The 20684-nt window shown below is 39.5% G+C and overlaps 1 protein-coding gene across 4 annotated transcripts; it reads left to right on the forward strand.

The window, feature by feature from the left end:
* The first annotated feature begins 267 nt into the window (after positions 1-267).
* On the forward strand, positions 268-18803 carry LOC113060050 (ceramide synthase 2-like). Of its 4 annotated transcripts, XM_026228849.1 has the most exons (12): positions 269-607; positions 12005-12178; positions 13251-13368; positions 13444-13562; positions 14011-14068; positions 14170-14220; positions 15188-15280; positions 15711-15839; positions 16089-16195; positions 16392-16545; positions 17189-17222; positions 17310-18803. In XM_026228849.1, exons 2-12 carry the CDS (start codon positions 12006-12008, stop codon positions 17429-17431), a joined length of 1158 nt encoding a protein of 385 aa, XP_026084634.1. In that variant the 5' UTR covers positions 269-607; position 12005; the 3' UTR covers positions 17432-18803. The 4 variants fall into 4 exon arrangements, with proteins under 4 accessions (XP_026084632.1, XP_026084634.1, XP_026084633.1 ...); XM_026228847.1 differs by having other exon boundaries at positions 268-607; positions 13251-13562; XM_026228850.1 differs by lacking the exon at positions 17189-17222 and having other exon boundaries at positions 270-607.
* Positions 18804-20684: the final 1881 nt, after the last annotated feature.

Here is a 20684-nt window from a genome sequence, read left to right on the forward strand (position 1 = left end):
GAATATGTGTATATATACAACCATTATAACAAAACTAAATATTATATAAATTTGCCTTTTTTTTATTTTCATTTTAACATATAGATAAAATGAATACAGACCAAGATTACCTGCTAGATTTACCCAAAACATAATTATATTTTATGTTTAACCACTAAAGAGACATCAGAGCCAGCGGCACATATCAGAAGGTCTAGCCGAATTGAGGCTGCTTCTCTGCTTCTTTGTGTGAGTGTGTGTGTGTGTTACTTTTTTGTATAGCCTATAGAAATAAATCTCTCTCTCTCTCTCTCTCGATCCTGCGTATGTTACCGACGCTTGTGCCCGTCCCGTGCGCTCATCACCGGAGCCGAGCGGAAGAAACTGTCTGATACCCCACAATCAGGAAATACCACCAAAACTCACCGCAGTTGCCGATTTGTGGAGCCGCTTTTTCCGTCAAACCGATTTTCATCTAGTCGAAAACGTTTTTTGTTGTTTGGGGAGGAGAGATGCGGGTGGTAAACAGTCTGGCCGAAGCACGAATCCAGTAACGGAGCACTGAACCGGAGAAGCGCTTCACGACGCGTCCATCATCACGACCCGCTGTTCCCGTGGAGCGACTGAAGTGAGTCTCGTTCACTGCATTAATGTAACCGCGTGCGCAGATACTCAAACATGCTTTGTGACAGATTTGTAGCCAGAAGTGAGCCAAACTTGACAAAAAAGAAAAGAAAAAAAAGAACGTCCTCGTTTGTCAAACAGTATTTAAATTAAGGTTATATATATATATATATATATATATATATATATATATATATATATATATATATATATATATAATGTAAAAAGTTTATAAATATCTGAACCCTAAAATTAGCTAAAACGCAGGAAAGCTATAATTTTAGGTACATGCTTTGAGGGAAAAGCTTTACACAAAGAGACTATGGGGGGACAGTGGGGCTAAGTGCCTGATTTCCAGGTATAATTTAACCAAAAATGAAATTCTGTCATCATGTGCTCACCATCATGTCATTCCAAATTCGTATTAGCGTTTTCTGTTTTGTGGTGTACAAAAGAAGATATTTTGAGGAACCAACATTTTTCATCTTCTTTTCAGTGTTTTGAAACAACTTCATTGGCTAAATGATGACAGATTTTTTTATTTTTGGGTGAACCGTTCCTTTAAGGAAAACAAGATTTTGTATTGGCCCCAGAGTTTACAGTAGGATTGTTTAGTATTAAAGAGTAACAACATTTCTGTAAAAACGAATAAAGAAGTTTGTTTTGATTAAAACGCAAATAAAATACTGTATAATTCATTTACTAACCCAAGTGTGGGGTCAAGGGTCAGAGTGCGAAAGGCCCAGGGCAACTACTGATACCTAAAATGACAAATATGGTCTCCATATGCAGACACTTGTTCATATTTCATATTTATTCCAAACTACCAGCAAAATAGTGCCTCTAAACTCTTTATTTAATCACTTTTGGCATTTTGTTACACATACTAAGAACTTTTGTGGACTTTGTGTAAATCTCGGTCATTATGGGAAACATTGCACTGCGCTCCAGGCGTTCAGCATCCTCCTCCTCCTCCTCCTCCTCCTCCAGACCTTTTCATGAATCATGACATTATTAGCCAGCATTCTGTAGATAATGAAGACTTCCTAAAACCATAGCCAGTCTTCTGTCTCGAAATCAACAGGTGTTTGATGGTGTTTGTTTTGGTTTAGTTTTATTTGTATCTGGGAGACAATAAAATAAAAATTGCATTTTGCTACAGCAGGAATTTATTCATACATTAAGTACAGTTCAAATCTGAACAAAACATTTATTTTTAATTTAACCAATTAGCTCCTTATATATATATATATTAGTAATTAAGAACAATATAATTCAGTGGGAATCCCCGTTTAGACAGCCAGATAGATGCGCACGTGTGTGTGTGTGTGTGTGTGTGTGTGTGTGTGTGTGTGTGTGCGTGCGTGCGTGTCCATTCAGCTGGACTGTATGATGAAACAGTTCAAAAGTCCATGTGTTTTCCTCTCGTCAGCCCTTTCAGTCCATCTGCTATGAAACATTTACCAAACATTTTCTCTTGGTCGGGCTGCACACATGTTGTGTTTTCATCTTAAACTGGAACAATCCCAAAATAGACAGCCTTAAAGATGGCACACTAACACGAGACATCAGTGCTGGTGAGTGTGTGTCCACTGGAAGCATGTGTGGAAGATGTGACTAATAAAGCATCAGCTAAAGACCAGCATGACAATCTTCTGCCCTTACCTTTGACCTAATTAGAGTCAGTCAGGCTCCAGAAGTGACAAATACGAGCAGACGAGACCGGGGCAAGTTGTCACACTTTACTCCAGTCAATAATTCAATACTGAAAAGTCAGACGTCCCTCAATAGTAGGGAATGTTGTCACAGTGGGAACTTTTCACTGGATATGACAGGCTTTCAGGAAAATGTATAGTGTAAAACAGTTATAAAATGATCACAACTCTTCCTTAAGTCCCCCCATTCGCAAGCTCCCAGCATGATAAAAACAGATGTCTAGGTTATTACTTATAAACCATCCTTGAAGATGCAGTGGGAATCTGAAGTGAAACGCCTGCCACTTGGCTCAGATGGTTTCATTTGAAAACATAATGTGATCTATAAAACATTTCTGGAGCTCTGAATGAATTCACCATCGCTCTGAGTCACACTGAGTCTGATTTTAATACCCAAATGAACGCGACAGCGATGCAAAACTACTCCCCTAATGATCCCTCTACATGACGGGGTGCGTGAGGAGGACATCTGCTGTTAGACGTTCAGGTGTTTAACACGTTTTCCCACATCCAATGATCCATAAACAGGTCCTTCATCAGTTCACAGGGAGTTAATGCTGCCCAAACTTTCCATTCATCACCTGTGGTTTCATGATATGTTTGAAGTAATTGATCTGTGTGTGTGTTATCAACATGATCACTTCAGCCTCCACCTGATATACGGAGGACTGACGATGTCTGATTCAGTTACGAGAGAGTTCAATCAGAGATCTCTTCATTCTGTGTAGTGCTGTTGTTAATCTTGAAGTTAAACTAGGGTCGCAGTCACACTTTGAGTGAAATTACTGCAATGGTAGCAATATGACAACATTCACTAAATGAATAAAATATTACATTTACTCCACTTTACTGCAACGCTACAAGCCTGCAGGTTTATGTTTTATTTTAATTCAAAGGTTACGATGTCTTCATGAAATGAATTCACAGGTCAGAGTTCAACAAATTGTAACTTCAAAGCGCAACAAAATGTGCAACGTTTGCGTTTAAAAAACTATATTATCAGGAAAACATCTGAAGTGAAAAATGAAGTTACTTTACACAGCGCTGAATCTATGACGTGTTACCACAGAAAATAACTTTGACTCGTTTGGTTAAACGAATAATCATTGGTCGTTAAAATTAAATGTTAAAATACAAACCACAAAACATTGTTTCCATGAGACTACGATAGAATCACTTGCTGTCTGTCCAAAGTCATGTATATCTTCCATGTAAAATGTGGTATATGTAAAATAGATAAAATGGTAGTCGTCAGCAGTCAGAATTTGGTTTGTCTCTGTAGGACTGGGTCTATGACACAGGATCCTTGTGGACTTAGCAACCGATGATTTAATTGATTGACTCTGCAGGGAAATAAGCTGTCATGCTATTATACAGACACACCGGTGTTGGTTCAGCTGCCTAAACAGACATATCATCAGCAAAAAAGCATCCCATAATACACCCTCACCAACCAATTTAATTACTACACACAACAGAGCAAAGCCGTTTACACAAGGCCAGTGATGGACATTTGAATCTCAAATATTTGTTGCTGGCTTGACAAACACTGAGCAGGCTAGACGCGCTGCTGTTGATTAGTTTACTTAGTTTTTGACTCGTTATTGAATGTTTTCACGTGCGTATCACGGTCAAACAAAACACCTCACCATTACTAAGCAAATCCTGTGTGCTGGACGTCTGACAGCCGCCCCTCACTTGAGTCTCTTGAGCCAGCTGTGATTCCTCTGGTTGTCTAAAGTGATGTTGATGTGCCAGAGATGAAATTATCTAATTAAGTTTTTTTTTATTTTATTTTTTTTATTCAGTTTCTAAAGGAAATGTTGTGGTGCAATAATCACGGCCGGCCACAATAGAATGCTAATGCTTATTTTCAGAAGAATCATGTTTGATAGCTGAATTCATGGTGGAAAAACTACATTACCCATGATGCTGCACAGAAAATTACACCAACCATACTTGTGTGTTTTACATTCGATTTAAAATATATTGTTTCTATACATATAATTAAGTTTAAATGAAGTTTTATATTTCTCAATCGTTTTTTAATTCCATTATGTAATTCGCAATGCTTCATGGGATTGTAATTCTTTCTTTAAATAAAGTTTTTTTTTTTTTTTTTTTTTTAAACACTGCTTCAAATCAAAGTTTGTAATGTTGTGGTGCACCTTGGATCTGGTTGGTTTGGTTCATGCCTCATAACGCTATAACAGACTTAAAAAAAAAAAAAAAAAGTTCCTATGGCAAAAATGAATGAGAAACGCGGTCTTCTACCAATGCTGGTGAAATGTGGGCGGGGCCTGTTGTGAAGTAAAGTGTTGTGGGTGGTTGTTGACATCTTGCTATGCGGTTACTAGGAAGTTTCTTGTCTGAAGTGAAACAGCCCTGTGGTCTCCGTGGATGACTCAGCTCCCTGCTTCAGTGGAAGTCTGGGGGATTTTTTACTCTTTTTATCTAAAGAAAAGTGTGTTGTGGAGTTTGGACGGATGCCATTATTGCTCTGTAAATAGACTTTAATGCGTCTTTGGTGCTGTTAGACATAAAGTGCAGTGTTTTCCAAAAGACACAAATATGCCAAATGCCAAAGTCTCAAGGTTTTTCTGGTTAGCATGCTCTAGTTTAGCCTCTGCTAGTAGATTATAACAGTACCATGTGGTTCAGTAATCGTTCTCCATATAAACAGCAGATATTTGATTATATTGTGATAGCAGTGCAGGCAAAGCATGTGCACTGAGATGAATGAGGATGCCAAAAAATATCATTCAGAACGTATTAAAATCATCTGTCAATCCACACACTCACTGCTCGAGTTTCCAGTACTCAACAAAACCCTGTTCCTCGCACAACACTTGACTTCCTTCCTCACGCTCCTGCCAGACACACACACACACACACACACACACACACACACACACACACCACACTGATAGGTTGAGCAGAGAATGGCCAGAGAGGAGTCACATGACCTGAGCGGCCAATGAGAGCTCAGTCTCGTCTGACCCTCACAGGCGTGTCTGACTGCGGTGACGAGGAATGCTTGCTTTAACAACACAGTGAGAGTGTTCAGCAAAACTATATCTGACCTTCTACTTGTAGCCTGTTGGCAGCACTGATGCATTTTACTGCTAAACACACTCTGGGAAAAACAAGTGCTCATTACGATACTTTTAAAAAGAGTGCTTACAAAAGTAATAATGAACTTAAGTGTGAACTAAATGTAATGTTTTCAGACACTTAATTGCATCTTAACCGCAATTAAATTTAAATGCAGTTAGTTGAACTTTAGAGTGTGTTTGACACACTTAAATAGGACTTAAAGGGGGGGTGAAATGCTCGTTTTCACTCAATATCCTGTTAATCTTGAGTACATATAGAGTAGTACTGCATCCTTCATAACTCCAAAAAGTCTTTAGTTTTATTATATTCATAAGAAAAAGATAGTCTGTACCGATTTTTCCCGGAAAAACACAACCGGCTGGAGGCGTGACGTGTGGGCGGAGCTAAAGAATCACGAGCGCGAGTAAGCTTTTGTGTTGAGAGCGTTTGGAAGCTGTGACATTACCGTTAGGGAAAAACCATCATACAAAACAAACCATGGCTAACAGTCAGATTCAGCCGTTTATTTATGATCCAGAATCAGATCCAGAGGCTGAAACTGAAGGAGAGCAGCATCAGCAACGACTCGCTCGGAGCGGGGCTCGAACCCGGGTCTCCGATGGGAGGCGGACGCACTAACAAGGAGGCAGAGATATTTGAAGCAGTTTTACTCACCGCCTGCGGTTCCAACACACGATCGTGACCCTTTTTCGTTGGGATTGCATCATCTTTAAGAAATAAACGATACGCAAATCCGTCGTCAAACTGGGCCTTGTTTGTAAAACAAGCATCTTCGAAATGCAGGGAACAAACACAAACACTTGCACAACTCCGTTGATGCTCTGTAAAAATAAACTCCATCCACAGGTCCCTTAATGCTGTTTTTTTTTTTTGGTAATCTGTGCAGGGTTGTCTTGCCCTGGCAACCAAAAACACACTCCTTTTGTGACATTTGGCGACGCTCTCGCTCTGATCAGTGAAGTCTGTTGTGCTCTCAGTGCTCTGCTATACGGGAGCGCTCGCTCTTCCGGCAGAAGTGCCTCAGGACCCATATAAGGAAATTCCGCTCCATCTAACGTCACACAGAGCCATACTCGAAAAAAACTTTACGAAACTTGTGACAAACCGGAAGGAGTATTTTTGGAACAAAAATACTCCTTCAAACGTACAACTTAATTTTTGAAACTTTGTCCATGTTTAGCATGGGAATCCAACTCTTTAACAGTGTAAAAAACTCAGTATGCATGAAATAGCATTTCACCCCCCTTTAAGCACATCTTTATATGTAGGCTTATTTCATAATTTGATTGTCTTTAATAATAATAATAATAAGTTTATTTTATATAGCGCCTTTCTCAGACCCAAGGTCGCTTTACATAGAAATAGAATAACAAACATAATAACAGAATAAACAGATTTACATTACATAGGAAACATAAGAATTAGTGATACAAACAGTAATACAACAAAACATACAGTAAATGGATTATAAATTGTATGAGGAGAAGTGATCATTAAACAGAAATGTCTTGAGATGCGTTTTGAAGAAAGGAAGAGATGAACAGTTACGAAGAGGTTGTGGGAGGGAGTTCCAGAGTTTTGGGGCCAGGGCACTGAAAGACCTACCACCCACGGTGGAAAGTCTAGTGCGGGGAATAACAAGAAGAGTTTTTTTTTTTCAAAGAGTCTTTGAAATATGGTTAAAGTTTTACTTATGAACAACTGCTGAATACTGACAAGCATTTATGATATACACTTTATAAGATACTTTAATGTCATTTCTATTGAAACTTGGTTGTCATGTATTTAAATTTGTAATTACACATTTGTAATGAAGTTGCAATTTAGTGCATTTAAAATATATTCACTTTTATAATTATAAAGTACTTTACATGTGATTTACAATGTTAGTCAACAATTTAGAATAAGTGTTAAACATAACAAAAGATGATTTAAACAAAATGTACTTTAAAATGACTATTATCAAGCTCATTTTTTAAGTGTACTTAAAGGTGCTGTAGGGAACTTTTGTAAAAAAATATTTTTTACATATTTGTTAAACCTGTCATTATGTCCTGACAGTAGAATATGAGACAGATAATCTGTGTAAAAATCAAGCTCCTCTGGCTCCTCCCAGTGTCCTATTGCCATTTGCAGAAATACATCGCTCCCGGTAAGAAACAACTAATCAGAGCTGTGGTCCGTAACTTTGTTTGTGTTCAAAATGTAGAAAAATGAACATAATAAGCGAGTACACCATGAATCCATTTTCCAAACCGTGTTTTTAGCTTGTCCTGAATCACTAGGGTGCACCTATAATAAGTGTTTATATTCGGACTATTTTAGATTGCTTCGGGGATACCGCGGCGGAGTAACCCAGTACCTTTGTGATTCTTCATAGACATAAACAGAGAGAAGTAGTTCCGGCTACGATGTTCTTCCGCAAGACGCAAGCAGTTCTGTTTATTAACCGCTAGAGCGTCAAAAGTTACCGACTGCAGCTTTAAGTGTGTTAAAGGGGACATCGGATGCAGAATTCACTTTTATATGATGTATTTGTATGTAAATGTGTCTAAAGCAGTGTACACAACCAGCCTACAATGATAAAAACATTCACTTATTTTTTTTTAATTCCCACTTGGGTGTGGTGGTGTGATGTCACACTGTTCAGACCCCGCCCACAACCACTGGAGGACTGTCCGATATTAGCATATCATGCCCTCTACACATATCTGCCATATTCTTTAAGTGCACTTTATGATTTTCAGTGCACATTCAATACAACTGAGAGGACTTCATTTTCACAAGGCCAGTCTCTGTTATATATAGTACAAACACATTTGATGTGACAAGTTTTAAGCACAGTGAATACAATTTTGATGATCTTAATTTTGATCTGGGTTTATTCAGAGCTGGTTATGAACCGCTCTTACAACAGGAGGAACACAAACGCTGCACCCAAACATTAACGCAGAAGTGTGTTAGCCTGCCACTGATTCAACTTCTGTTTTATAAAACTGATTTCTTTTAAATATGACTCATGGGATTTAAAGGAACAGTTCACCAAATAAAAATTCTGTTCATTTATTAATATTGTACTCTCATATCCTTGTTGTTTTCTGCTGTGGATTACAAAAATTAGAAATGTATTATTTCCTTTATGCACACAACCAAACACTTGAAAACTCATCCAAAACGAATTCTCTTAAATTAGTTGTGTTGAACCTGATGTTTACTGCTGCTCATGTTCGTCTGATCTCATGAATTCATTGCTCGTCTCCTGAGCGGTGTGCCGTTATTGTTTTGTGATGGATTGTGTGAGTGGAGAATAACAATGAAGCTAATGTTCAGGCCACATCTGCTGGAGCTTTGTCCTCCCACAGGGGTCAGCGAGAGGAAGCGCTCTCAGTAAAACCCCGATCATTGTCTGTGTGCACTTTAATACATGCATGGAGCTCTGATATAGAGTGATCAGACACATGCCATTTACGGTTCAAAGAAATGGATTGTGCTAAACCGCCGAGTGATGCCACAATTATAGAGTTTTATGGCAGAAACCCATTAAAGTTGTGAAGAAATGGAAGTATTTTTTTCTTCCTTATTGTGGTGTACATCTCAGTGTAATGCATTATCAAAAAAAGAAAAAGATCTTGATTCAGGACCTCTCTAGAGATTCTGTGCATCATCTGTTGATTGGATGCTGAGATGCATGGCTCTCAAAAACAAATGAAAGCTTGGAGTCAATTGTAAGAAAAGGGCGGGTTAAAAAGTGGGCTGAACTACTAAACTTAAGTGCAAACTAAATCTAACAAGTTACACTGAATGAAGTTAGCTGAACTTTAGTTTGCTTTTTGACCCACTTAAGTAGGACTTAAGTTTAATAGTACACATAACTGTCTTTGAAATAGTCAAAGTGTTACTATTGAATGTACTGACAAGCATTTATGATAAACAAAAAAATATATACTTTTAACGTAATTTCTCTTGAAACCTGTGTAATTAAATATATTTGTAATTAGCCATTTGTAATAACAAATGTAGTAAATTTAAGATATATTTACTTTAAATCTAGTTAGAACTACAATCAAATACCTATAATCAGTACATTACTTTGAAAGTGCATTAGTATGTTAGTCAGCTAAATCAAAATAAGTGTGCTTAAAAGTATGACACAATATTAGTAAAACATAACGATTTTAAAAGTTCTTTTTCCCATTATTTTAATTGAAAAGTCCTGCATGCATCACCAAAGTGAAGGTATAAGTGGTCATACAGTTTTTCCCTCTTCTTTTTTTCAGGGTTTCACACTCAAAAAATAAGTGCATGTAATAATAATGCAGGCTTGGTAAGCGGCAGTAATAATTAGAAGGCCACTACAGAATCACCACATCACACAAACCTCAGCTATATCTGTACAGATCACACACACGTCACATCTGCCTCGGTCTGACTTCAGATACGATACTTCCAGCTTATCTAGATCAGCTGTGGTCTGTCTTGAGGTTGTAACCAGTCACTCCACCCACTTGAAGCCTGTGCATGATCTGTGTAGGTCGAAAGTAAAGATGGTGTCTATTAAGAGCTAAAACCATCTGTGAGCACGGCACAGCTGGAACAGAGCTTTACATGATTCAAGCTTCAGAGATGCTGCGTGGGATCAGATGATATCATACATCACTGTTTAACATCTCAGATTTTGTAACACAGTTATGTTTGCTAATGCAGCACTGTTGTTTTCACTCATACTGCGTGTTAGAGGTTAGAGGTATCAGAACAAACGGTTTTACATCGTCCTGCGGCATTCAGACTGGATTCTTCAGATCGTGTGTTGTTGTTGAGGAGAGCGTGCTGCTTCTGCAGAAATATATAGATTATATTTCACATTTTTAAGTTTATATGTCTCAATTCAGACTGTTCTTCTCAGAACTGTGAGATGAAAAGTCAAATTTATCCTACTTTTTAGTTTTATTCCATGGCAGAAACAACCCAGAACATCTCAGCAAAGTCCTACAGAAGTAATGTGATTGAAACCACCCTGAACTCTTAATAGTAACCACATAGCAGTGCCTCAGTGACCACCCAGGACATGTACTGTATGTTGCTTAGTCTGGATGTTCTGAGGAGAGGGAAGAAACAGACTGGTTTCACAGTAAATGGAGTAATTATTATTGTCAGAACATTCAGGCAATTCTGGAATAACATATCTTTAACATGCTTTTTAATTACAGACGATGAATGAATGGATGAATGTGTGGATGGATGAACTGATGGATAGGTGGATGGATGGATAATAGATGGGTGGATGGATGGATGTTAGATTCATGAATTGGTGAATGGATAATGAATGGATGGATGAATGGATGGATATTAGATTGATGGATGGATGGACGCGTAGATGAATGATAGATGAATGGATTATAGGTGGATGGATGGATGAATGAATGAATGGATGGATAATAGGTGAATGGATGGATTATAAATGTATGAATTGGTGAATTGATAATTAATGGATGGATGAATGGATGGATATTAGATTAATGGATGGATTGATGGACGCATAGATGAATGATAGATGAATGGATGGGTGGGTGGATGGATGGATGGATGGATGGAAAATAGATGAATGGATGGATCATAGATGTATGAATTGGTGAATTGATAATTAATTGATGGATGATGGATAGATGGTTGGATGGATTGATGGAGGATGGATGGATGATGGATAGGTGATGGATGATGGATTGATGGAGGATGGATGGATGATGGATGGGTGATGGATTATGGATGGATGGATGATGGATGGATGGATGATGGTTGGATAGATGATGGATGGATGATGGATGATGGATGGATTGGATGGATTGGATGGATGGATGAATGGATGAATGGATGATGGATGGATGTATGATGAATGGATGGATGGATGAATGGATGAATGGATGATGGTTGGATGATGGATGGATGGATGGATGGATGATGAATGGATGGATGATGGTTGGATGATGGATGGATGGATGATGAATGGATGGATGAATGGATGGATGGATGATGGTTGGATGATAGATTGATGGATGGATGGATGGATGGATGGATGGATTGATGGATGGATGGATGATGGATGGATGGATGATGAATGGATGGATGGATGGATGGATGGATGGATGGATGGATTGATGGATGGATGATGGATGGATGATGGATGGATGGATGATGAATGGATGGATGGATGAATGGATGGATGATGGTTGGATAATGGATGGATAGATGATGGATGGATGGATGGATGATGAATGGATGGATGATGGTTGGATGATGGATGGATAGATGATGGATGGATGGATGGATGATGAATGGATGGATGGATGACGGTTGGATGATGGATGGATGGATGGATGGATGGATGATGGATGGATGGATGGATGATGGATGGATGGATGATGGATGAATGGATGATGGATGGCTCAAACAGTGGAGCATGGCACTAGCAAGCAAGAGCTGATAGGAGCATGTAGCTTGAATGCAGTGTAAGTGTGTTTGTATAACAGCATGTCTCAGAGGCGTGAGTGTAACTGTGTGTGTGTGTTCTGCAGGATGCTGGAGTGGGTGAGTGAGGTCTTCTGGCAGGAGCGTCTGTGGTTCCCCGAGGGACTGGGATGGGCTGATCTGGAGGACCGTGATGGCCAGGTCTATGCGAAGGCACGGGATCTGTGGGTGGCCCTGCCAATCGCCGTCCTGTTTCTAGTGATTCGACAGGTCTTTGAGAGGTGCGTCAGAGCTCTCTTTCTCTTCCTCTGTGTTTAACAGTATGCCCTCCATGCAGAGCTTATTATTTTCTCTCCCTCTGTCTCACCGGTTTATAAATAGATCTTTAGTTCTATTTCTACATGTGGACGTGGTTTTTGTCTCTCGCTCTTCAAACTTTAATGTCTTCTCTCCCTGCGTCATCATCCCTCTCTCATCCTAAGCTGTCTCTTCATGTCATCTCTTGCTTTCTCAGTCATCCTGTGAATTTTTAATTAGTGTGAGTCTCAGAATTAAGGAATAAGAGGTTGAATTAGGATCAGGGTGCTAAAATTCACCTAATTACATCATCTGGTCTGAACTATAATAAGCTGCCTGACTAGACTGTGAGACATTTGTAACAGAGCCACAGTCTAAAGTCACTAATCATTACTGAACAGTCCATTTCAACAGATCACACCAGGTCATTTAAAATGCATAGTCCAACATTTTTTTATAAATAATTCTAATCATAAAAAGAAAGCAGTGGTCCCTTTAAGACAAGTCTTTTTTTCAATCAGTGGCCTCATGGTGAAACATCAAATTCTCCAAATCTGAGAACAACTTTCTCATAACTGTTGTTTCTTATGCTCAAATGGCATTATAAAAGCTTATTCTTCAGGCTAGATGCTCAATGGCAGTCCTAGCACCCGTCTCTGAACGCTCACTGATTCTTTAGCTACACTTTCTCCCATTCATTAGCATAGCATCTTTGATAGATCTAAAGTCTTCCAATAAATGGACTAATATTATACAAACAATATAAGTAAGGTCGGACGACAAAGTCATCTATATACACTGTTGAAAAGTTAGAGGTTAAGATTTTTTAATGATTATAGTCTCTTCTGCTCACCTAAGCGGCATTCATTTGATCAAAAATACAGTAAAAATGTGAAAAATTGTTACAGTTTAAAACATCTGTTTTCTGTGTGAATATAGTGTAAAGTGTAATTTATTTCTGTGATGCACTGCTGTATTTTCAGCATCATTCCTCCAGTCTTCAGTGTCACATGATCTTCAGAAATCATTTCTTTCTGTCTGCCTCTGTGTGTTCAGATATGTAGCTACACCGCTAGCCTCTCTGCTGGGCTTGAAAGAAACAGTCCGACGGCGAGTGACACACAACCTCATGCTGGAGTCCTACTATTGCAACACAACTAAAAACCCCACACCGGTGCGTATGCTACAGCCCACTCTCTCACAGGAACACACTTCATCACTGTCAGCTGTGTGTGTTTGTGCTCTCCAGGGTTCAGTGGAGAAGCTGAGCGAGCAGACGGGATGGACAGAGCGACAGGTCCAGCGCTGGTTCAGGAGGCGCAGGAACCAAGACAGACCCAACCTTCTCAAGAAGTTCTGTGAGGCCAGGTGAAAACACACACGCTCCTCTCAAGTGCTTTCTGTCGTCCTGTTATCATCGACCGTTTCCTGTGAGATGAGCTGCTGATGTGAGAGATTAAATGGTGCTTCATGAAAGCGGTTTCTGTAAGTGCAAAAGCTGAAGTCAGTTCTGCATAAATGCCAAGTCTGATCCTCTGAAGTGTTCCCACTGGTGTTTGGCACTTATTCAATTATTCATATGTTCAGTAAATGTTTTAAAGGCTCGTTCACGTGCAGCACTGCACACTTTTCCAGCCGCATGCATTGGATCGGTGCACAGAATAATGCACAGAAGTTTCAGACGAACATGCTATATTGGTGCATCACAAATATAGTGAAATATTTGTATGTTACTTGGGGAAAAACAAAGTTTTTTGTTTTCCCCCATGACGGTTTAGTTACGTGCTCTTACACCTGATCTTCTGCTCTTTTGCAGCTGGAGATTCGCCTTTTATCTCCTGGCCTTCATCGGTGGTCTTGTTGCACTAATAGATGTAAGGCATTGGCAGTTTCAGCCTGTTCTAGCGCTCTGGTTTTATTTCCTGTGCTAATTTAATGCTTAACACAAATGGGTCATGTCCGTCTCTTTCTCTAGAAACCCTGGTTGTATGATCTAAAGGAGATGTGGAAAGGCTTCCCTACTCTGGTGAGTTAGAAACATGAAATCATGTCGAGCTGCTCTTTTTCTAAAGGTCGCCTTGTCATTTCCAGCAAATGCAGTATACTTTAGTAACTGTACAACTATTTGAAACATGCTGCACATGAAGTGCATAAGAATGAAGCATTTCCACAGCCAACTAACATAAATAGAGCTGATGCTGAACTGATATCAGGTGTGGCATTCATTTGTTATGAATAATGTGCTCTTTTTTTGTTTGTGTCCATATAAAGTTCAAAATAAGAGAGAATCTGTTGTGAAAAATCTCTTGCAATTGAATGCATTTTAGTTTATATTTAATGCAATTAGTCAAACTTAGGAGTATTTTTTTACCTGCTTAAGTAGGACTTCAGTACATCTTCATATGTAATATGGTTAAAGTGTTCATGTTTAATGTACTCACAAGCATTCATGATCAACTAAAATATACTTTAATGGCATTTCTATTGAAACTTGTATGTCAAGTATTTGAATACATTTGTAATTACGCATTTATAATGATGAGGTTGCAGTTTAGTGAATTTAAAATATATTTACTTTAAACGTAATATTGAATAACACTAAAAGTATAAAGTATAATCAAGCACTGTACTTTAGATGTGCTTTAGTATGTCAGTCAACACATCAGAATAAGTGCTCTGCTTTAAAACATGACAAAAGATTAATAAAACAGTGGTTTCAAAATATACTTTAAATGAAGCTGACATTATTACAAAGTGCACTTTTTAAAAGTGTGTTTAGAAACAGTCATGAAAGTGTCTCTCTTAAAGTACACTTAAGTGTTTTTTTTTACAAAATGTACTTTATGAGCTGATTTTCCAGCAAAATAAGATAATAAATGAGAGTGTAAACATGATGTAACTGACTGATTCCTCACTTCTACTGAAGAAATCAGAGTGTGTAAGTGTATGATTGTAGTGACCGGTGTGTGTGTGTGTGTGTGTGTGTGTCTCAGACGCTCCTGCCGTCTCAGTACTGGTACTACATGCTGGAGCTGGGTTTCTACACCTCTCTGCTCTTCAGCCTGGCGTCTGATGTCAAGCGTAAAGTAAGTGGTCATCAATAATCACCACACTGCAGACCTCACCTGAGCATCTCCTCGAGTCAGACTTCATTTGAACAACTTTAAAGATGATTTTCTCAGTGTTTAGATGTTTTTTGCTCCCTCAGATTCCAGATTTTCAAATAGTTGTATCTCAGACAAATATTATCCTTCTAACAAACCACACATCAATGGAGAGATGATTTAATCAGCTTTCAGATGATGTAGAAATCTCAGTTTCTAAAAATTGACCCTTAAGACTGGTTTTGTGCTCTGGGATCACATATGGCAAAATTCACACAGCTCACTCTCAAAGCCCGAAACACAAAAGGAGAATGGTCATTAAAAACTGAATTATGACAGACATCTTGCACAGCATTACGACTGGACTGAAGGAGTGTTTCTAATGGATGCTGTGTCTGTCTGTGTGGTGCAGGACTTCAGAGAGCAGGTCATCCATCACGTGGCCACCATCCTGCTGATCAGCTTCTCCTGGTGTGTCAACTACATCCGAGCGGGAACGCTCATCATGTTCATGCACGACTCGGCCGACTATCTGCTGGAGGTGAGAAGTCTAACTTCCCCTTAAACCCAGATCAAATGTGTTCTAGAAAGCACATGCTACTGTATGCACTTACAGTATGAACTTGACTGGAAAGAACCGTGTAGAAGTGTGCATTGATTCAACCTGAGAACTGATGTATGTCCGTAGAAAAAGCATTTCCGTCTGGATCTCTCCCTCTTCTGGACACATGGGTTTCTCCGCTCATATCATCTCTCTCTCTCTCTCTCTCTCTCTCTCTCTCTCTCTCAGTCAGCTAAGATGTTTAACTACGCCAGATGGAAGAACGCATGCAACTACATCTTCATCCTGTTCGCTGCGATCTTCATCGTCACACGCCTCATCATCTTCCCTTTCCGGTACACACCCCATCCGTCTCTCTGTGTGTGTGTGTGTCTGTCCTCACACACACATGCTGTCATCAAACACGCCGCTCCAGATGTGATTGTGATACAGTCGTGCCGTGTCTCTGACTGAGAAGAACTGATGTGTGTGTGAAACTGTATGATGCTGTGAGCTCATGTTTGTGTCGCATCATTCGTGTGTTTCTCTCAGGATCATGTATTGCACATGGGTGTATCCCGTGACCCTGTACCCCCCGTTCTTCGGATATTACTTCTTTAACGGGCTGCTGATGGTTCTTCTGTGTCTGCACGTCTTCTGGGCCGCGCTCATCATACGCTTGGCCTTCCGCTTCTTGAGCAATAACGTACGTCTGCATGGTTTCATCTCTACATTGACACCTAGTTTCATTGGTAACACTTTATAATAAGGTCCAGTTATTTGAAGGAGCAGTTCCTGAACATGAAAACTTGCCTAAAATGTGCTCATCCTCAGGTCATATGAGGTGTAGCTGAGTTTGTTTCTTCATCAGGTTTGGAGAAATATAGCATTGCATCAGTGTCTCATCAATGGATGCTCTGCAGTGAATGGGTGCCGTCAGAATGAGAGTCCAAACAGCTGATAAACACATCACAATAATCCACAGCACTCCAGTCCATCAGTGAACATCTGGAGATCCAGCAATTAAGACAGAAATACTTAATTCCATAATTCATAATAACGGGGAAAAGGTGTTCTGGTGATGTTTTTATCAGCTGTTTGGACTCTCATTCTGACGGCACCCATTCACTGCAGAGCATCCATTGATGAGACACTGATGCAATGCTACATTTCACGAAACCTGATGAAGAAACAAAAAGGCTGAGGACATTTTAAGCATCTTTTCATCTTTCAAGGGCACATAGCTCACGTGTCGCATGAGTCACGATACTTTCATAAATTTTTTGGGTGGAAGCTTGAGCTGTGTGAAAATCATTTTTTTGAATATCACACTTTTTGTTCTCTGGAAGATAAACAGTCACACAGGTTTGGGACGGCATGAGGGTGAGTAGAGATGACAGATTTCTGGGTGAGCTATCCCATTGTCTTCACGATGTCTTTCTCTCCTGAGCCTGTCATTCTTCCCAACAGTCGTCGGTAGAAGACGAGAGGTCCGACCGAGAGGAGACGGACGAGTCCGAGGAGGAAGAACAGATGAAAAATGGAGAGATAAAGAAAAACGGACCAGCTCAGAATGGCCACGCTACACATAACAACAACCACTCCAAAAAAACAGAGTGATGTCTAGAGAGGACAGAAACCGTCAGAAACCTAGAGATTCTTCCTCTGCTGAAGCGGAGCAGAGACGGTGAAGAACAGAGGGTCGATTGCTGTCTACACTACACACACACACACACACACACACACACACTCCTCGATCTGGAGACAAACACAGAGCAGTGCTGCCTCTATTGACTGAAGCTTACAGGAGCAGATCACCTACAAATCTGCCTCTCCACACCTCTGGGACTTTCTCAGTTATCTCCAGCAGAATGTCCAAACTGCTCTTCCCCATACACTGAAAGTCAACGTTGAACAGAGTGCTCATCTCATACGGACTTTTCTATGCTGCGTTTTTGTGCTTTCTAGAGCTTGAAATCCTCTGATTTTGTTGTATGGAAGACCGCTATGGAAGCCAATGGAACAAATCAATAAACAAAAGAGAATTATGACTTTTTATCTCACAATTCCGACTTTGTTTCTCGCAATTCTGAGAATTCCAAAATATAAAACTCAGAATTCCACACAATTCCGAGTTTGTGTCTCTCAGTTCTAAATGTTCTAATCCCAGAAATGCAAGAGTTGTGAGATAAAAAGTCACAGTTGCCTGCTTTTTCGGGGGGTTTTATATTCCCCCGCAGAAACATGTGTTCACCGAGAGCAGCTCTGACATTATGCTAAACTCTGTTGGAATAAAGTCATACGAGTAAATGATGGCAGAATTATTTTAGTGACCTGTGCCTTTTAACAGTGCCTTCCTTTGCTCTTTTCATGCCTTGTTTTTAGTTTGTAATTTAAAAAAACTGCATCTTTTTCCAGAGTATAACCATTCACCAGTAATACTGAGCACATGTGAATATCAAGCGCATCAGTTTGGTCTTAAAGTGCCGTCACAAAGTGAATTGTCTATCGTCAGTAGCAATGTGTGAAGAGCATCTCACACAGAGGTCACAAACGCATTCAGTGCATGTTTTCACTCGTGGAATAACCAATCATGGCGGCTGACAGTAAATAATGCATTTCTGCGATGCCATTGGTTTGTTTTGTAATGTGCTGCATCCACAGCTCTAAAGTGTCAGTATAAACCCAAGACCATCAGCCAGAAAACCAAAGAAGTCACCAAAGAGTGCATCTTCAGATACGGCTGAATGTTACTAAGTTCCTAACAAACAGATTCAGTCCCACAGCTGGTCTGAATCATCTCATTCACATCACACTTCTGTCCTGCTCTGACTCCATCATTCCTGCCAGCTTCCCGTCCAATCAATTACAGTGTTATCTTTATTTTGTATTTTCCTGTGTTTTGTAATATGATAAAAATTATTATGGAGGAAGTTAAGAATAAAATACTGAATGTGAGTCACACTTGATGAGAGCTAGTTTGATTTCTCTGTTATTAATATCACTTTAAACACAACTCCGTTGGTCTCTTCAAGTAGTGTCAACTACAGCCCTTATTATCATATAGGAATCAAAAATATTATAAGAACCCACAGGAGACTCCTAAAGGGCTCCAGGGCCTTTTTCTTCTTGGGTCACATAACAGTACATTTGCAGATACGTTTATTTACATATTAAACATGATGATTTGGGGTTTACAGATTGACAAGGTAAGTGCCTTTAACTGTATGAATGTGCAGCATTTGCAGATAATATCATATAAATTCAACAAAAGACCACTTAAGTACTTAAAGAGAGTCAACTGTGACACTTAAGTACACTTTTAAAATTGCACTTTGTAATAATGTCAATTATTAAGTACATTAAGAAAGTAAATTACATTACAGTAAGTACATTAACGTACTTAAGAACATGTACTCAGTTAAGTTAATCAATTTTAGATGTACTGAATTGCAGCCTCAGTACATACATGGCATACAAGTTTCAATAAAATGACACTGAGGTGTGTTTTAGTTTATTAAAAATGCATGTCAGTAGCCTGCTAAATTTGCAAAAATCAGGGAATTTTCAAGGCTGGAAAAGTTCATGGGAATTAATGGAAATAAACTGAGAATTTGCAAAGAAAAAATACTAACTAAACAGAATTAGCGAGAGGTCCTCACACGACGTGTCCCGTGGCCCTGTCCAGATGAGCTCAGGTCTGGAGACTCTGATACACTGATATCAGCAGTGCTGCTGATAGACAGCTGCTGGCCATGAGTGCTGCTCCGTTCACTTCCTGCAGTCTGTCACGTACACACAGGAGATCCATTACATAATATAGGGATTCAAATAATCAGAGATGACTCCGAATATCACATGCACTTTAAAATGTGAATTTACTGTATTTTCAGCATCATTACTCCAGTCTTCAGTGTCACGTGATACTCAGAAATCATTCTGAAAGAACAAACTCTTTTTGGAAAGAGATGGAGTATTATATTGATACAGTAGCTACGATTTTATTTGAAAGAAAAAGCTGTGGGAGTGGAAGTTCGTAAACACTTTATTATCTTCATTTAATACATCTGTATTTGTATACATCCCCTGTAGTGTATAATTGTTTATATCTTGTAGAATGTTTTTCATATTATACATGTAACCTGTTTTTGTTAATAATAATAAAAAAGCAGTGTGTAGGGAGCTGAGCACTGAGTAGTGTGTAGGGAGCTGAGCACTGAGTAGTGTGTAGGGAGCTGAGCACTGAGTAGTGTGTAGGGAGCTGAGCACTGAGTAGTGTGTAGGGAGCTGAGCACTGAGTAGTGTGTAGGGAGCTGAGCAGGGAGCACTGTGTAGGGAGCTGAGCACTGAGTAGTGTGTAGGGAGCTGAGCAGTGAGCACTGTGTAGGGAGCAGAGCACTGAGTAGTGTGTAGGGAGCTGAGCAGTGTGTAGGGAGCAGAGCACTGAGCAGTGTGTAGGGAGCTGAGCAGCGAGCACTGTGTAGGAAGCTGAGCAGCGAGCAATGTGTAGGGAGCTGAGCAGCGGGCACTGTGTAGGGAGGCTGTGAATCTGGACGCAGGTCAAAGACACTCTTAGTGAATGGTGGAATACCACTGGAGAGACGCTTCAGCGTGCAGTCACGTGATCTCCAAAGGCTACTCTGATTGGTTGATATTTTGCTATTCAGAAAATTATGAAAGCACGTTCATATGGGGACAAATCATACATGGCGTGAATTCTGCATAAGTAGCTACTTATGAAATATGATTGATATTTTTTACTTTCTTAATGTAAGTTCCTATCTTATTTTGAATTATTTATCTGTGCACGTTAATCAAATAATAATAAGAAAAAATATAGGTCTC

Source organism: Carassius auratus, chromosome 41 (assembly GCF_003368295.1).
Source record: "Carassius auratus strain Wakin chromosome 41, ASM336829v1, whole genome shotgun sequence".
Taxonomy (NCBI): domain Eukaryota; kingdom Metazoa; phylum Chordata; class Actinopteri; order Cypriniformes; family Cyprinidae; genus Carassius; species Carassius auratus.

Excerpts from the sequence above, each read along its gene's own strand:
- LOC113060050 (XM_026228847.1), top strand. The coding sequence starts at position 12,006 with ATGCTGGAGTGGGTGAGTGAGGTCTTCTGGCAGGAGCGTCTGTGGTTC. Across the intron at positions 16,196-16,391 it reads CTCATCATCTTCCCTTTCCG|GATCATGTATTGCACATGGG; the intron begins GTACACACCCCA and ends TGTTTCTCTCAG. Across the intron at positions 17,223-17,309 it reads AGGTTTGGGACGGCATGAGG|TCGTCGGTAGAAGACGAGAG; the intron begins GTGAGTAGAGAT and ends TCTTCCCAACAG.